At 33.0% G+C, this 18,822-nt stretch overlaps 1 protein-coding gene across 1 annotated transcript; it reads right to left on the bottom strand.

Annotated features, from left to right (window-relative positions):
• Nucleotides 1–17,942: 17,942 nt before the first annotated feature.
• Nucleotides 17,943–18,650, bottom strand: LOC109791035 (mini zinc finger protein 2). The gene has a single exon (XM_020350286.3). It carries the CDS (start codon nucleotides 18,460–18,462, stop codon nucleotides 18,196–18,198), a length of 267 nt encoding a protein of 88 aa, XP_020205875.1. The 5' UTR covers nucleotides 18,463–18,650; the 3' UTR covers nucleotides 17,943–18,195.
• Between the last annotated feature and the right edge of the window lie 172 nt (nucleotides 18,651–18,822).

The raw sequence follows: 18,822 nt of genomic DNA, 5'->3' as shown, positions 1-18,822 counted from the left end.
GGTGTCACATATATGAGTAAGATGTTTATTGTATGGATTAGAGTACTCTGTGGGTTCTTAAGAGAACCCTAAGAGAAACAAATAAACTATGCAAAAGTATAAATATAACTTATTATATATTAATATACTTTTACAAAAATATAGATATACATATCTTATCTACTATATTTATATTTTTGTAAAAGTATATTAATATATACTAAGTTATATTTATCAAATTATCAATTTATCTATAAATATACTAAAAATATTATTGATATTAATTTATTAGCAATATTAAATTATTAATAATATATAAATTTTATTTATTTAGTAATAATAAATATATATAATTTGTTACATTAATAAAAATTATAGTATATGTTAACTTAAATAAGCAAATAATTGTATAATTATAAATTATTATATATATATATATTAAAATTTTAAAATTATTAAATTTTTAATGGGAGAGATTCAAATTGCACAATTATGATTTTTGAGGGACTAAAATTGTTCAATTAAAAATTAAAGGACTAAAATTGCACAATTACAATTCTTTTAGGGACTAAAATTATCCAATTAAAATCTTAGGGATCAAAATTGCACAATTACAATACTTGAGGGATAAAAAATGTGATTAAGCCAAAACTAAATTAATATTCTTTTTTTTTTCACAAGTTTTTTTAAAAATATTTTTAATGAATGTCTTAGTTTCTTATGTTCAAAATTGACAATTTTTTATTTAATTAAATGAATTTCATAATTTTTTCAGTCCTTTAATGAAATAAAATATTTTTAATTTTATTATTTTTTAAAAAAAAATTTAACATATTTTCTTTAATTATGCATAATTCTTAAATATAAAAGTTTCATAAATAAAATTTAATATTTTGAGAGGGAACAATTTGTCACAAATTTTTTCACAAAATATTTTAACCTATTTGTGACGGAATTTTGAGAGGGAACAATCCGTCACTAAATTTTTTCATTTTAGTGACGAAATTTGTGACGGACTTTTTAGAGACGAAGTTCATTCCGTCACAAAATCCGTCACAAACATTTTTTTTTATTTAGTGATGAAATTTGTGCCGAATTTTTAGAGACGAAAATTTTTCTGTCACAAATATTTTTTTTTTGATTCAGTGACGAAATTTGTGACGGATTTTTAGAGACGGAATATATTCCGTCACAAAATTCGTCACAAAAGTCAATAAATTCTTGTCCGTCACAAAACTTAAAATTCCCTCACAAAATGCGTCACTATTAGCGATGCTATTTTTTCCGTCACAAAATTCGTCACAAATATTAATTTTTCTAGTAGTGTAATATCTGGTTATAGTGTGTGAGTATGCCATTGATGGGACATATTGTGAGCTATGTATGAATTGTGAGCTATGCCTAGAACCATAAGGAATATGGATTCCATTAGGGTGATTGTGGATAAACTCACTAAGTCTGCTCACTTCATTCCTATCAATGTTGACTAAGTTATACAGAGGTGAAATTGTGAGACTTCATGGTATACCCTCTAATATAGTTTATGATAAAGACCCTAGATTTACCTCTAGATGTTGAGAAAGATTGCATAAAGCTTTAGGAACTAAGCTTAATTAGATTGAGTTCAGCCTACCATCCCTAAACCGATTGTCAAACCAAAAGGACAATCCAATCCTTAGAGGATTTGCTTAGAGCCTAGGTTTTAGAGCATGGGGGTAGTTGGGATAGTTTTTCACCTTTAATAAAGTTCACTTATGATAATAACTACAATTACAGTAATTAAATGATAGCTTATGAAGCCCTTTATGGTAGAAGGTGTAGAATACCCTTATGTTGGGTGAAACCTCGTGAAAGTTCCATTTTAGGACCATAGATAATTCAACAAACCACTGAAAATGTGAGAGTTATTTAGGATAAGATGAGATCATCCTAGAGTAGGCAAAAAAGTTACCATGATAAAAGGGGAAAGGATCTTGAGTTTAAAGAGGGAGAGCAAGTATTCGTTAAACTTAACCCTTGGACTAGTGTTTGTAGAGCACTAAAATCCTATAAGCTTACTTCTCAATTCATTGGCCCTTAACAGATCCTTAAGAGGATCGATGAAGTAGCCCACCAAATACCTTTACCTCTATCTCTTTCTAACTTACATAATTTTTTCATGTCTCTCAACTTCGTAAGTATATCCATGACCTTTCTCATATTCTTGAATCTGACAACATGTAATTGAAGGATAACCTTACATATGAAACAATTCCTTTGAGCATTGAGGATAAGAGAGTGAAACAACTAAGAGGAAAGGACATCTGTTTAGTTAAGGTGATTTAGGTAGGGAACACGGAGGAAAGTGTCACTTGGGAACTAGAAAGTCAAATGTGTGAATCATGTCCAAACCTCTATACTTCATGTGATTTCGGGGATGAAATTTCAAAAGGGGGGAGGGGGAGTTGTAACATCCCACTTTTTCCAAATAAGTTAATGAAAGATTTTCTAATTAATTAATTAGAGTTTAAAATATTCAGAGTGATTTGATAAGATAATATATTTTAATTATCTTTTTAAATTCAAATATGCGAGGTTAATTAGTTGGGCTTTTTACTGACAAACTACACGTGCGAGTGAGAGTTAGGGTTTTGTTTAAATACATTAGTAGTGCTAGGTCTACCTCACATGTGATCTAATAGTACATTGTGATCATAAGAGGGAAGCAAACTAGAGGCATCCGAAGAGGAACTCAGAGAGCAAAATCTTGAAGCTAGCTCCAATCAAGATAAAGAGGGAGTGAGAACCTTGTTCTAGGGTGTGGGGCAATTGTTGGATAAGAAGATTGGCCCTTAATTCCTGGGATGTGTGTATGTATGTTAGAAAGGGATTAAACCCAATCCTTTTTGTTAACCTGTATGAAATTGAATGTTTTATATATGATAAATGTATGTATCAATGTGTTGGTTATAAAAATTGTATATAATGATAAATCTATGAGTGCTTGTGGGTTCCCAAGGGAACCCTAAGGATGTATCTAACCCCTCAAGTAGGAGCTAATTCATAATAATTGTAAATTTCATGACTAAAATGTGGATTAATTAGACTATAAAAACCCCTTAACAGATTAAAATTGTAGAAATCATAAAATCCACATATTTGAAAAAAATCATGAATTATTCATATTAAGTTTTACTAATAATGCATTGGGCAACAACTTGGTCTCGTTGGGCGTGGGTAAATTAGAATGCTTGCGACCTCGACGACGTCAAGCATGGGCTTGGTCTCATTAGGCCTGAAAATCTAAAATACTTGCAATGTTAATGATGTCAGGCGTGAGCGTAGTCACGTTGGGCATGAGGCTTCTAGAGGTCCTCTGGATGCATCTCATTGAGCGTAGGGAGGATCATGTCGAGCGTGATTTCCTTCTAGAGGCTCATGGCCTTGCATGCGTTGGGATTAGGGTGTGTCTTGTGGGGTGCAATTCCTTATTTGAACCTATTTCTTATGTATGTGTATGTGTGAGTGGTTTGTGTGTGTAAGTGATTGTGATAAGTGAAAGTGATACGTGATGAGTTGTGGAGTGATAAAGTGATAAGTGATAAAGGGTGATGCATTATAACAATATATGATATGTGAATTTGTGTAGTAATGCATTGAGTTTTGAATGTCATGCATTATATGCATTTGTATTTTGTGATGGGTAGGATTTAGAATACACCATTGGGGAATGCCCTTTGAGTAAAAGCTTGGGGTTAGTCTTTGGGAATAGTTTGGCTTAGGAAGGCCCAATCTCTCCCATTATGTGCATAGGGTGATCTAACGCGACTCAACTATCCTGACGAAATCCTAGTAGTATATCCTCCTAGTGAGAGTGTTGTGATGGCTTGATCCGGCATGTACTCCTTGTAACATCCCAATTTCCTTAAAAGGATATTTTTATAAGTAATGGCATTTTCGTAATTATTGATGGCATTTTCGTAATTTTATAAAGGTATTAGGGGCATTTGAGTAACTCGGAACGGGCTGTTCCGAAAGTGGAACGGGCCGTTCTGAGCATTTAAAATAAGCTAAAATTTTAGGTTGGGAACGGGCCCAGAACGGGCCGTTCCAACAAGGAGAACGGGCCGTTCCGGAGGGAGAACGGGCCGTTCTGCTGAGTTTGAGAACGGGCCGTTCTGGTTTCAGAACGGGCCGTTCTGCTTTTTGGGAACGGGCGTTCCGATTTTGGAACGGGCCGTTCCAGTTGAGAAATTTGCCCACGTTTGAAGGATCCGGAACGGGCCGTTCCGAAATCAGTACGGCCGTTCCGGTTGCGCCAGGAGGCCTATAAATAGGGGCAGGGGGTGAAAATTTGGTACAGAGAAGAAGAAGTGAAAATTTTAGAGAGAGAAAGAAAAGAGAAAGAGAGAGAGAGAGAAGAGAGAGAGAGAGAAAGAAAGAAAGAGAGAGAGAGGGAAAGAAAAAGAGGGGATCCAGAGGAGGAGACTCTGCCCAAGTTCCAACTCCGCTTATCCAGGTAAGGGGGGAGTGAGAACCTCGCTCAGGGGTGTGGGGATAATTGTTGGATAGTTGTTTGTCGGATTGGCCCCCAATCCCTTGCCGTTGTTCTGTCTGATTTTCTATTTACTCTATTTTGTTCCTTGTTGAAGATGCCGTTGTTCTGTTTGATTTTCTATTTACTTTACTTTGTTCTTTGTTGAAGGTGCCGTTGTTCTGTTTGATTTTCTATTTACTCTACTTTGTTTTTGTTAAAGGTGTCGTTGTTCTGTCCGATTTTCTATTTATTCTACTTTGTTCTTTGTTGAAAGTAATAAATGAATATGAAATTAATGTTAATAATAAATGAGGTTTAATATGAACAAGAATACTCTCTGGATCTCTGTGAATTCCTGTGCGGACCTTATGAGGAGTATTTATGACATGACCTAGTGAAATATGGACAAATGACAGGAGACTTAAGAATGGACTATTGAGACAAACTATGATTATGAGACTATGAAAAATGAGGACATGATGTATTAAATGAAATTATGTAATAAGTTAAATGTTGAGTCCATGAGATTATGAATGTATGACATGCATCATATGCATATATTACTCCAGGTGTGCCGCTGAGGCCGCATACCCACGACTAACAAGGTGTACCTTATGGTCACCCACGACTAACAAGGTGTACCTTAGGGTCACCCACGACTAACAAGGTGTACCTTAGGGTCACCCACGATGTAACATGCTAACAAGGTGTACCTTAGGGTCACCAGTGATGTAACCAGGTGTACCTTAGGGTCACCAACGATGAATTGTGAATCTTCCGTATGGCGCCACATGCATGCATTTATGAGTTGAGTCCATGACATCATAGCATGATAAATGAATATATATGTGATATTTGATTATTTATGTATGTTATTTACATGTGACTTATATTTGTTGTGTGTGTGTGGGCTATTTAACCTTTATTTCTGCACCTGAAACTGAGTGAGATGTTTCTCACTCCCTTGTTGTTTTGTATATGTTTTAAATTGTGTTGCAAATGATCAGCATCATGGGGATGTTGGTGATGAGGCTTAAGGCTTCAGTGGGGCATGCTCTGATAGGATGTGACATCGGGGCTTAGCTAGCTTAGTCTAATATGTTATTATTTTAAAAGCTTTAATTTTCTCTTCTTATGTAATTTTGAACGTTCTTGAGAAAAGGCCAAAATGTACATCTTTGTTATATTTATTATTATATGATTTGGGAGTATAAATTAATCCCTAACTAGGAGGCACTGCCACCTTTACTGGAGTTAATTTATATTTCCTTTATTATTATTTGTATATATATGATTTCTTGTTTTTCACTAAATTGTATTGAAAATCTTAACTTCTTTTCTTTTATAATTTCTACACTGGAGTTATGATTTATGAGTTACGAATGTGAATCTTCTACCTTGTGATATTTGAAATATTTGTCAACTATGAAAGATTTTATTTACCCAAAAAGAAGAAAAGAAATATTTTATTGTTACATTTGTTGTATATTAATAATGGGGTAGAGGGTGTCACATTTAGTGGTATCAGAGCAGGTCGATCTAATCGGCCGTGACTTATCGAGATTCTGTTGTGTACTCTGACATTGTTTTGTTTGTTGTATACTTTGGTGATGCTTTGCTTTGATGATGTTTTGCTTTGATAATGATGATGATGATGTTCTCCTTGTGTTGATATTGTAAAGTTTGATATTGTTAAGTTATTATTATTTTTTTTTATTAGAGGAATGATAGTCATGATAGTGTCAGCTAATACCATTATGACCTTTCTTCTTCATTCTTATGATTGCTTAAGTGTTTGATACTTACGTAAGAAGTGGTGGTTGAGTAATATCGCTTGTGTTGCAAGCATATGTGCGAGTAGTGGTAGACGAAATATGTTGTTAATATTGTGGGAACTATTGAGGCCTTAGATTTGGGTAAGACATTGATTTATTTTAAAGTGTATTAAGAATTTATGATTGGTGAAATTTTTGAAAGCTATAGTTGTAGAAATTGAATCCAAAGATGAGGTATGTTGAGAATTGGAGTTTTGGTATTCTTAAGGAGAGCTTGAAGTGTTGATGATTTTTAGAGTTTGATGGTTGCATGAAAATTTTATTTTCTAAGCCTTTTGTACTGAATAGGTGAGTTATTTGGTTTAGATTTGTAGTGGGAAACTTTGATATGAATTTCAGGTGGAAAGGAGTAAGTTTGGAAGGATTGAGGTATTTTTGTGGTTTTAGATGTTGATACACTATTGTTGTCTGGTGTAGGAGATGTTTTGTTGTGACAGTACAAGTGCTATACTGACAAAATTAGAATTTTTGTTAGTCTTCAGGAAAGTGGTAGCCTTGGATGTTATCTTTCTAATGGAATTGGAATCAGGTAAAACGGAGGTCTAGAACTCCAGTATAGCTGCTTTGGTAATCAGAGGTATAGTTGTAAGCACTGAATATATTTGTTGTGATTTTTGAAGTTTTCTTTAGCTAAGAAGATGATTTGTTTTTTTTTTAAATCTCATGTCTCACTAAGAGTTGTAGCCTATTCACTTAGTGATAGGTTGATATCACGTGGATGAGTAGAACTCTTTATATGTTGTTTTCTTTGATAGTTGTTAAAAATAGAAGTTAGTCTGTATACTAATGTTTTCGGGTTAGTAGGCAATGCAAGGATAAGAATTGACATGTTTTGAGGTGTTTTCGTGTAGATTGAGAGGTTGTTTAAGGTTATATGATGCTGTGTGGTAAAGGTTGTTCATGTACATGCTTATGGATGATATATATGAAGGTTTAAAGTATGCATTCTAATATGACTTGATGTGCATGTATGTCGATATGTGAATAGAAGACCTTAGGGATCAAATGGTGAATGTTGTATGGTTAGTGATATTGATCTTAGGATGTGATATGATCATATTGTAGTTGAAGGTGAAGATATATCCAAGACGGTTGTATGTTAAGTTTTCTAGTCCCTGTAAATTTCAGTTAAGGTGAACATGAATCTGTCTTAGGTAGAAGTTATGTTTAAGCAGAGAGATATCTAAGCAAGTTAGCGAGAATAAAAGTTTTATGAGGCCTACTATTGGAGATTTATTGAAAGAATTTCTAGGATAGCATTGCCCTTGACTACATTCACTATGAGGGGTATTGTCTTTATGTGAGATAGTAAGTATAAGAGTAGTTCTAACTCTTATGGCAAAATTGACTAGTGATAATATTACCTGACTCTAGTAAGTCTTATGTGAGATATAGTGATGACTTTGAAGACAGGTTTGGGTGGATTATTGATGCAAAGGTAGTAACTTATGTTTTTAAGCATCTAGGAAATGGAAAATTCATGAGAGAAATTACCTTGAATTAGAAGTTGTAATAGTTACGCTTGAGATTTTAGAAACATTATTGAGATATTTAGTGATTATAAGGATCTTAAATATCTGTTTGATCCGAAGGAATTGAATATGAGATAGAAGAGATAGTTGGAAATTGTAAGGATTAAGATTTTAATCTTAGTTGTTATCTGGGTAAACCTATAGCAGTCGATGCTTTGAATAGGAAATATCTATATTTATCTTTCTTTATGGTCAAAGAGATATATCTTTTGGCTCAAGTTAGGAATTTAAGTTTGATTTGTGAAATTACTCCTAGTAGTAAGGGACTATGTATGACTCGATTAACGAATGGATTATTCAAAGGATATTGAATAAGTATATTAGTCGATTCATTTTGGTGGCCAGGTATGAGATTATAGGACAAGGTAGTGAATAAGAGTTTTCTTGGAGTATAAATAAAGTGGTAAGACTTGAAGACCGAGTATGAGTACATAGTGAACTTACAATTAGGTGCCTAATCATTGGAGAAGATTATACAAGTTAAACTAATATGGTGACAAATGTCCTGAGTAGGATGAGCATTTATCTATCATTTTGATGATATAAGGGTTGAGTTTGATTGAGTAGATTAGAAACTTAAGCATGATGTGTGAGCTCACCCTTAGGAACATTGAATTGAATATGTTGAAAGGATTAATAATGAGATTAGAAGACTCAGGAGTTAGATTCTTTCTTAGTGACCCAAGTGAAAAAGATTGGTAGGAATATAAATAGCCTTTTACAAGTGGAAGTTGATGGTGTTTCGGGATACAAGGATATAATCTATGTGCCTAGTAAACCCAAATTAAGGAAGATGATCTTAGAGAAAGGACATAAGAATATTTTTAGCATTTATTTAAGAGTTACTGAAATGTATCAGAGTGGCGCAGCAGAAACATGATGGTCTAAAGAGAAGTAGAGAAGTTGAATCAAGGTGTAGAAAGTAAGTTTAAATTTGGAGTGGATGGAGTGTTGAGATTTAAGGATGGGTTGTATATTCCAAATGTGCCAGAACTTAAGAGAGCAATCTTGGAAGAAGGTCATAAGAGCAGTCTTAGTATTCATCTAGGAGTTACTAAGATGTATCAATATCTTGAGAAGATGTTTTGGTGGCCTAAGATGACGGAGGAAGTGGAGGAATTTGTGTATGCTTGCTTAGTATGTTAGAAAGCTAAGGTAGAACACAAAAAACTTTCAGATTTAATACAACCTTTAGACGTTCTAATTTGAAAATAAGATTATGTATCTATGGATTTAGTTGTAGTTATGTATGATATTCTTAAGAAATTTGATCTTATTTGGATTAATGGATAGGCTTACCAGGTCTGCTCACCTTGAACTTATTAACATTAGACATTTCTTGGAGAGATTGATAGAGTTGTACATCAATAAGGAAATTTTGAAGAAAGTGCTACATGGGAGTTAGAAAGCAAGATGCGAGAAACTTATCTATTTTTGTTTTCAGGTAAATTTCGGGGACGAAATTTCTAAAAGGAGGGGAGAATTGTAACACCCCAATTTCCTTAAAAGGATATTTTTATAAGTAATGGCATTTTCGTAATTATTGATGGCATTTTCGTAATTTTATAAAGGTATTAGGGGCATTTGAGTAACTCGGAACGGGCTGTTCCGAAAGTGGAACGGGCCGTTCTGACCATTTAAAATAAGCTAAAATTTTAGGTTGGGAACGGGCCCAGAACGGGCCGTTCCAACAAGGAGAACGGGCCGTTCCGGAGGGAGAACGGGCCGTTCTGCTGAGTTTGAGAACGGGCCGTTCTGGTTTCAGAACGGCCCGTTCTGCTTTTTGGGAACGGGCGTTCCGATTTTGGAACGGGCCGTTCTAGTTGAGAAATTTGCCCACGTTTGAAGGATCCGGAACGGGCCGTTCCGAAATCAGTACGGCCGTTCCGGTTGCGCCAGGAGGCCTATAAATAGGGGCAGGGGGGTGAAAATTTGGTACAGAGAAGAAGAAGTGAAAATTTTAGAGAGAGAAAGAAAAGAGAAAGAGAGAGAGAGAGAAGAGAGAGAGAGAGAAAGAAAGAAAGAGAGAGAGAGGGAAAGAAAAAGAGGGGATCCAGAGGAGGAGACTCTGCCCAAGTTCCAACTCCGCTTATCCAGGTAAGGGGGGGAGTGAGAACCTCGCTCAGGGGTGTGGGGATAATTGTTGGATAGTTGTTTGTCGGATTGGCCCCCAATCCCTTGTCGTTGTTCTGTCTGATTTTCTATTTACTCTATTTTGTTCCTTGTTGAAGATGCCGTTGTTCTGTTTGATTTTCTATTTACTTTACTTTGTTCTTTGTTGAAGGTGCCGTTGTTCTGTTTGATTTTCTATTTACTCTACTTTGTTTTTGTTAAAGGTGCCGTTGTTCTGTCCGATTTTCTATTTATTCTACTTTGTTCTTTGTTGAAAGTAATAAATGAATATGAAATTAATGTTAATAATAAATGAGGTTTAATATGAACAAGAATACTCTCTGGATCTCTGTGAATTCCTGTGCGGACCTTATGAGGAGTATTTATGACATGACCTAGTGAAATATGGACAAATGACAGGAGACTTAAGAATGGACTATTGAGACAAACTATGATTATGAGACTATGAAAAATGAGGACATGATGTATTAAATGAAATTATGTAATAAGTTAAATGTTGAGTCCATGAGATTATGAATGTATGACATGCATCATATGCATATATTACTCCAGGTGTGCCGCTGAGGCCGCATACCCACGACTAACAAGGTGTACCTTATGGTCACCCACGACTAACAAGGTGTACCTTAGGGTCACCCACGACTAACAAGGTGTACCTTAGGGTCACCCACGATGTAACATGCTAACAAGGTGTACCTTAGGGTCACCAGTGATGTAACCAGGTGTACCTTAGGGTCACCAACGATGAATTGTGAATCTTCCGTATGGCGCCACATGCATGCATTTATGAGTTGAGTCCATGACATCATAGCATGATAAATGAATATATATGGGATATTTGATTATTTATGTATGTTATTTACATGTGACTTATATTTGTTGTGTGTGTGTGGGCTATTTAACCTTTATTTCTGCACCTGAAACTGAGTGAGATGTTTCTCACTCCCTTGTTGTTTTGTATATGTTTTAAATTGTGTTGCAGATGATCAGCATCATGGGGATGTTGGTGATGAGGCTTAAGGCTTCAATGGGGCATGCTCTGATAGGATGTGACATCGGGGCTTAGCTAGCTTAGTCTAATATGTTATTATTTTAAAAGCTTTAATTTTCTCTTCTTATGTAATTTTGAACGTTCTTGAGAAAAGACCAAAATGTACATCTTTGTTATATTTATTATTATATGATTTGGGAGTATAAATTAATCCCTAACTAGGAGGCACTGCCACCTTTACTGGAGTTAATTTATATTTCCTTTATTATTATTTGTATATATATGATTTCTTGTTTTTCACTAAATTGTATTGAAAATCTTAACTTCTTTTCTTTTATAATTTCTACACTGGAGTTATGATTTATGAGTTACGAATGTGAATCTTCTACCTTGTGATATTTGAAATATTTGTCAACTATGAAAGATTTTATTTACCCAAAAAGAAGAAAAGAAATATTTTATTGTTACATTTGTTGTATATTAATAATGGGGTAGAGGGTGTCACACTCCTAGATTACTCAACCTTCAGATAGGGAAAAATGATTTTACTAGCATCACATGCATACAGATTAGGAGAGTCTAATCTATGCATGAGCATGACATTTTGCTTGTATTTAAATTGTATTTTTATTAATATCGTGATAGAATGAGATATAAACTGAGTTGAAATTATTGTATGGATTGATGAGGAGTTTAATTATTGGTTGTATATTTTGTTTGTTTGTGACTACCTGATCTTATTCTACATCGATTACAAGAGACATCTTTTTTGGAGGAGTCTAGTTGATTGAAGGGAGACCTCTAATACCTATGATGTAGGGGATATTAAATTATGTTTCATGTTTTTTGTTTTAGGGATTATAGTTTACTTTCCTTAAAATGTATTTTCCTTAAAGTTTGTAATAGTTAGGCATTGATTTAGTTTATATGAACTTTGAATGTGACACTATTTACCTTTGTTTAAAGTTATTCAAATACAATATTTTCTTTTTATAATCATTATACTATGCATGCAGGATAGAGGATGTCACACCGATATTATGACATTGAGGCAAAGTTTTACACTACAAGAATGTTCCGATTTAGAGTCGGTCAAAAGCCGACTCTAAATCATAAAAACTTATGTAATATTGTCGATTTTTGGCTGACGCTAAATAAGTTGACACAATTTTTTTTTTGTATCAGCTAAGCCGTCACTAAAAAATTTATTTATTTTAATTTTTTATTGTCGGTTAAGCTGACACTATGTTGACACAAAATTTATTTTATTTTTTTCTTTATCTTCTTTTTCCAACTTATCATTTATTCGTTCATATTTTTAACATTCCCGGGACTCGATCCGTGAACCTTGAGGTCTTAAGTGAACTTGATAACCAAGTGTACCAGAGCACATTATACGTATATAACATTGAAAAATTTATTTTTATCTCTCTCAAAGCACGTATACTGTCGGAAAAGCCGACGCTATTTTAAGATGTAGCGTCGGCTTTTTCGACACTAAATATAAACTAAGTTTTGTGTTGAAAAAGCTTACGCTATTCTTTAAATATAGCGTCGGCTTTTCTGACACTAATTTAATTTAAATTTAAATTAAATTAGTGTTGAAAAAGCCGACGTTATATTTAAAGAATAACGTCGGCTTTTTCGATGCTAAACTTAAAATAAATTTAAATTAAGAGAAGTATGACTATAGTTAGTTTTACTACAGGTGAGAATGTCTCAAAGTATTCATCCCCCTCTATTTGAGTAAAGTCCTTGGCCACTAACTATGCTTTGAACCTCTCAATAAAACCATCTACTTTATGTTTGATCCTGTAAACCCATATGCAACCAACTAATTTCTTGCCAGGAGGAAGATGAGCCAATGTCCAAGTATGATTTTTGTCCAAAGCTTGAAGTTTTGAGGCCATAGCCTATTTCCAATAGTCACTTTGACTTGGTTCTTTGAAAAACCTGGGCTCAACTTGTGTAGAGATGTTATGACAAAAAAGAAACATGATCAGAAGAGCATTTATCATAAGAAAGAAATAAGTGCATAGGGTATGGAGTAGATTTATAAGATTGTGATGCAAAGGTTGCACCAAAATAATATTGATCCATTTATCCAGGCCTATTCTTTACTCTAAGAGAAACTCTAGGAGCAGCAATAGTAACTTGACTGTCTTGAGTATTTTTAGAAATAGTGGAATCATTAACAACATTAGAAGTGTTATTATTTTGTGCGGGTGTTGTGGCAAGTGAAATGGGTAAAGTAAAGGGAAAATAAAAAAGAGTGAAGTCATAAGTAGAATTAGTAGTGCCAACTTTATTATGAGAAATGTTTGACAATGAAGTATGGTAAGGAAAGATAGTCTCATGAAACACCACATTTCTAGAAGTAATGACATATTTGGATTGAAGATCATATAGGACATAACCTTTAGTTCCATGTTTGTAGCCATGAAAAATACATTTCAAGCTTTTGGGGGAAAGTTTTGTTCTACCAGTAGTGAGTGAACTAGCATAAGATAGACAACTAAAGACTTTGAGGTTAATGAGATCAAGCTTGGTTGAGTGAACAATTTCATAAGGAGATAGGCGGTTTAGGAAAGGGCTCTACAAAAATTGAGAAGGTGTTGATGCTTCCTCTCAACAATGTCATTTTGTTGAAGGGTCTCAACACATGAAGTCCTATGAGAAATTCCTTTTGCATTATAAAAATCATTGATGAAAAATTATTTTCCATTGTCAGATCTTAATTTCTTTAGTTTGCATGAAAACTGATTTTCTGTTAAAGTGATGAAATTTTGGAGGGGTCTGACCTCATTTTTGTTTTTAAGAAGAAGAATCCAAGTAAATTAGATATAGTCATCAACTATAGTCAAGAAGTAATTGTATCCTTCAATGGAAGGTGTAGCAATAGGACCCGAAATGTTAGCATGAATGAGTTCAAAAAAGGATGTTGATTTGTTGTTACTAGTTAAGTATTACAATCTCTTTTGTTTAGTAAAAGCAAAGGCATCACAAGCATTAACAGGATTAAAGGAAATATCAAAATTAAATATTGAGAAGCAAAAATTTGCAAAATTTTATTAGAGGGATGGCCCAATTTCATGTGCCACAAAGTACAAGAATGAGTATTATTAGTAAGTCATTATTTCCTAAGTGATGGAACAGGCCTTAATGCTTTCTAGCTACTTCAATCATCTAGAAGGTAGTTGTTTGCACAAGAATATAATGGATTTTACAAAATATCACAAGACAGTCATTAAAATTAATTAATTTAGGAATAAAAAATAACTGGATACAAAATTCAAGAACAAAAAGTGTGTCATAAAGAATGAGTTTTCCTAAAAGAATGGTACCAGAAAATTTAGTAGTTACAGAATGTTGATTAGGTAGTCAAATGGAAATAGGAGAAATTGGTTTAAGAGTTTTAAAGGCAGATTGGAAAGGGCAAATGTGGTCAGTAGCACCACTATCCAGTATCCAAGAAGAAGAAGAAGGTACAGAACTTGAGGAATTGGTAGTGCATTGATGAACAGTTGTCACTGGAAGAGAGGCTTTTTGTGATTGTGGTAACAAGGCAAGTATGGCTTGATATTGATTTTTAGAGAAACCAAATTGAGCACTTGGCTTGTCAGATTCCACAGTAGAAAAATTAGTGACAATAGAAGTTTCACTTTCAGCAACACTAGCAAAAGGCTTTGAAGAACCAAAGTTATTCTTGAAATTGTTTTTGTAACCTACTGGAAGTCCATGTTTGATCCAGCAATTTTTAGAGGTGTGATTAATTTGTTCTTTGGCAATGATCATAACACTTGTTGTTGCATCCAATAGACCTATTGGAACGACCTCTGCCTCGAGAATTTGAGAACCTCCATGAATTGTGAAAGAGTTTTTGTTGGAATTATCTTGAAAATTGACATTAGCAATTAATTCTTGTGAATTTTGAGAGAAAGAACCATTGAATGCACGTTGTTGTTGAAGAACTAAGGAGAAAGTTTTCACAAGATTTGGCATAAGTTCCATGAGCATGATTTGAGAACGAACTTGAGAGAACTCATCATTAAGGCCACGAGGAAATTTGATGACACAAGATATCATCATCTCGCTTTTTTTATTTTCATAATTAAACCACAATTACAGGGAGAGGAACAAGTACAAACAAGAACCGTACGATACATCGAAAGCTCTTTCTAAAGAATTTTCAAATTACTTTAGTATTGTGATACAATGGAATCACCTTGCTTTCAATTTTGAAGCTCCTCCTGTAAATCAACAATGTGAAATTTGTCACCATGAGAGAAATGCTCAAGAAGATCGCACCAAATGTTAAAAGCCATGTCCATCCACATATAACCGATTGCTTGATGGAAGGTGTCATGGATCGTGTGAGCCAAGACATCACCATCTTGTTGCATCCTTTCCAGGTTTCATGTAGAGGATCGGTGGAAGGAGGACAAGCAAGAGCGCCAAGAACGAATTGGTCTTTGTTCTTCGTCTCGAGAGCCATGATCATGTTGTGTTTCCATTGTTGATAATCATTATCAATGAACAAAGGAGTGACGAGAACGAGTGCGGGATTTTCTCTTGGATCTAGAAAAAAAGGATTTGTTGGATTTACAAGGTGATAAAAAAGATTGTTAGGGTTCGCCATGAGAAACCGATGAGAAAAAAAATTAAGTTCTAAAGAGAAGCAAGCCTCAAAGGACGCAATGGCATAAGTTTAGCTCTAACACCATGTAAGTGCTTGCAATTCAGTTCAAAAGAAAGATGATGATTAAGAAGAAGTTTGTGAAAGAAAAGAGAAAGGAAAAGATCTATGAAAAGCTTTCATGTTTATCATTTATCACATACAGAAACAATTGAGAGTTTGTTATATATATAAAGCATAAGTAACTAACTCTATCTAAAGGATCAAAACAGAAAATAACAACGAATCATATAGCTAATAATTACTGAATCTAGCTAATTACAATTAAATTCAACTATAGCTAGATAATATAGAATGAAGATATCATTCTATCTCTAATAAATCTAAAGTCACTTTTACTTATACCAACCAATAAACATAACATTCTCTTAAAAATTCATATATGTTAAGTTGAATATTTGAGTTTTTAGGTTATTTGTATCATATTATGAAAGGAAAAAGTATAGAAGAAATTATAATAATATTTAAAATTTATTTTTGATACAAATATTTTTTTAATGTTAATGATTAAAATTACACCTTACGTTTTTTCAAAATAATTATTAGAAAAATAAGTAATTTATCATATATTGCAATTCAGGATTAGATGATAATGTAAAATGTATTTATTGTCATTTTATTCTTATTAAATTATAATATTTTTGTGATTTATTACGAGAATAATTTTATTCAGGGTCAATACAAGAACAAAAAATTTGTGAACTAATTAAGAATCACTCTAACTATAAAACTTAAAATAAATTAAATATTACGGAAATTAATAATTTTATTATACATAATGGCCTTTAATTAGATAACTATAAGTATATTTAAAATAAATTCTTATACGATAAATTTAAACAAGTTTTATATATATATATATATATATATATATATATTTATAAAAAAGATATCTAATAGTTTACTCCCTCTGGTCATAAGATGACTTGATAACCTAATTTATTAAGATTAGAAAAGTTGGTTAATTTTTTAATAAAAATTTTAAATTTGTCCTAATATTTTTTCTTTTATAACTACTCTAACTTTAATAGGATCCTTACTCTACTAATTACTTACTCCCTCTATTTCAATTTAATTAAATTATTTTATTCAGTTGAGTTCACTTTTCTTATCCCTATATGTATCCAAAAGTAGTATCTATATAACTATTTCATGGTCTTTGTTTTTTTTGGTAAGACAAAATATACTAGATACAAGGTAGGGTATATAAGGTGTATTATTCGTGTCCGTTACATCATGGTATATCTGTTAATATTATTATAACAAACAAACTTATAGGATGAGTTAGATCGCCACTCATAATAAAATGATAAAGATATTTATTATCATAACTTTAATCCATAATAGCTTTTTTCACCGTTATGATTTCAACCACTGAATTTGTGTTCAGTTGAGAATAGTTAAAACACATAGTTTCTATGCATCTATATTGATCAAATTATGCACATGTAAATATGTTTTCAAAACACGATCACATCCCTCTTGGTTGTCATCACCAGATATGTGAATTAAAAAAAAAGATGAGTTTTACCTAAGCATAGGATGGTGTATATGCACCTAGTCACAAATAGCACCTTTATCAAATGTTATATGAAACATCATGGGAGATAAAAACAAGTATTTTGTTGATTCTGTGTTATATATATATATCCTGTTCGGTATATATATAATATCCCGTAGATTGGATTTCGAGAGAATTTTATCGGTTATTATCTTTCATGTTAAAGCCATGATTATATTAGACAAATATATAGTACCGTAGAGTTTATTACTATAATTATAATAATAATAATAATAATAATAATAATAATTATTATTATTATTATTATTATTATTATTAAAATATCTTTCAATCAATAATCAAAAAATAATTTTTTCAAAACATAAAGATCATCAAAATAAATTTTATTTATTCCAATAAAAAAAATTTGTATATGCACATCCAATAAATCAATCCCCTGTTAGATAATGTACAATTTCCTATCTAGATGATGGTCATTACTACAAACCATCTTGTAGGCTAATTTTGTTGAATATGTTCTACCTTCCATATCCATAAATTATTTTTTTCTTCAACTAAAATCCATAATTCAACTTCCACAAGCTCATAAACAAAGCATCAAACTAGTTTAGACGACACTAACTTACATGTTTAGAAACATTATTCCTCCAAAATAATTATTTTTTGTTTTCATCAAAAGTTTGTGACAAAAATAAGTAATTATTTCTTCAAAATAAGTTAAACTAAACATGTAAGATGTGAATATGATCAAAACTTTGCACTCATCACAAAACAAATTTGTGATTGCTTTCTTTTTTCACTTTAGACACATCAACCTCAAAATCACATACGTACTTTAGAATATATAAATATATATAATTCTAGCATATTCAATTCATCATACTAGTTCAGCACTATTTTAAAACCCCAATAATTCTTTAACAAACAAAAAGCAACTCCACAAAATATATTACAAGGAGAGTAGCATAATTGTTGAGACATAAACATCTCTTCAAGTGCCATTGGAGGGAGGTGAGGAACATTCACACACTACTTCAGTTTCAACCTGTCTTTTGTGGAAGTTCCTGTGGCAGCCACATGCAGCACAAACGAGAGCAACACTTGTTCCTTCTCCACCACTGGCCATGAACTCCCTGCAACCATCAACAGCATACCCTCCAACATTTGCAGCATGATTCTTCTGGCACTCACCATATTTCACACTCCTAACGTTTCTTTGAGGCTCCTCTCTTCTCACAACCACTTGGCGCTTCCTCATGTTACTTGAACCCTTCAAATCTTCTCTGCTTCAAACTCTGCAAATTAAGATTAATATACTGCGAAAGTTTTTTAGGAGGTTTGGTGAATTGAAATTAGAAACTGGAATAGATAGAAATCAGAGGGAGAAAGAGTGGGGAAGAGTGGGGGAGGGTTTAACTTACTTGCAATAGATATGCCCCCCTAACCCTAGGTGTGTGTATTTATAAAAGATAAACTTGATCTCCACCTAACAATGAATATTTGAACAACTATGTGGGACCTACTCATAAGTTATAATCATTTTTCTCTCTTTAGTGTATTATTGTTCAATCATGTAATAATTGATTAATGAAGGTTTTGGTTGATATAGAAAATATCA

Source organism: Cajanus cajan, chromosome 2 (genome assembly GCF_000230855.2).
Source record: "Cajanus cajan strain Asha chromosome 2, NIPB_CcT2T_4, whole genome shotgun sequence".
NCBI classification, from domain to species: Eukaryota; Viridiplantae; Streptophyta; class Magnoliopsida; order Fabales; family Fabaceae; genus Cajanus; species Cajanus cajan.
Note: the sequence above shows the minus strand (reverse complement) of the source record. Positions and strands in the feature narration are given on the sequence as shown.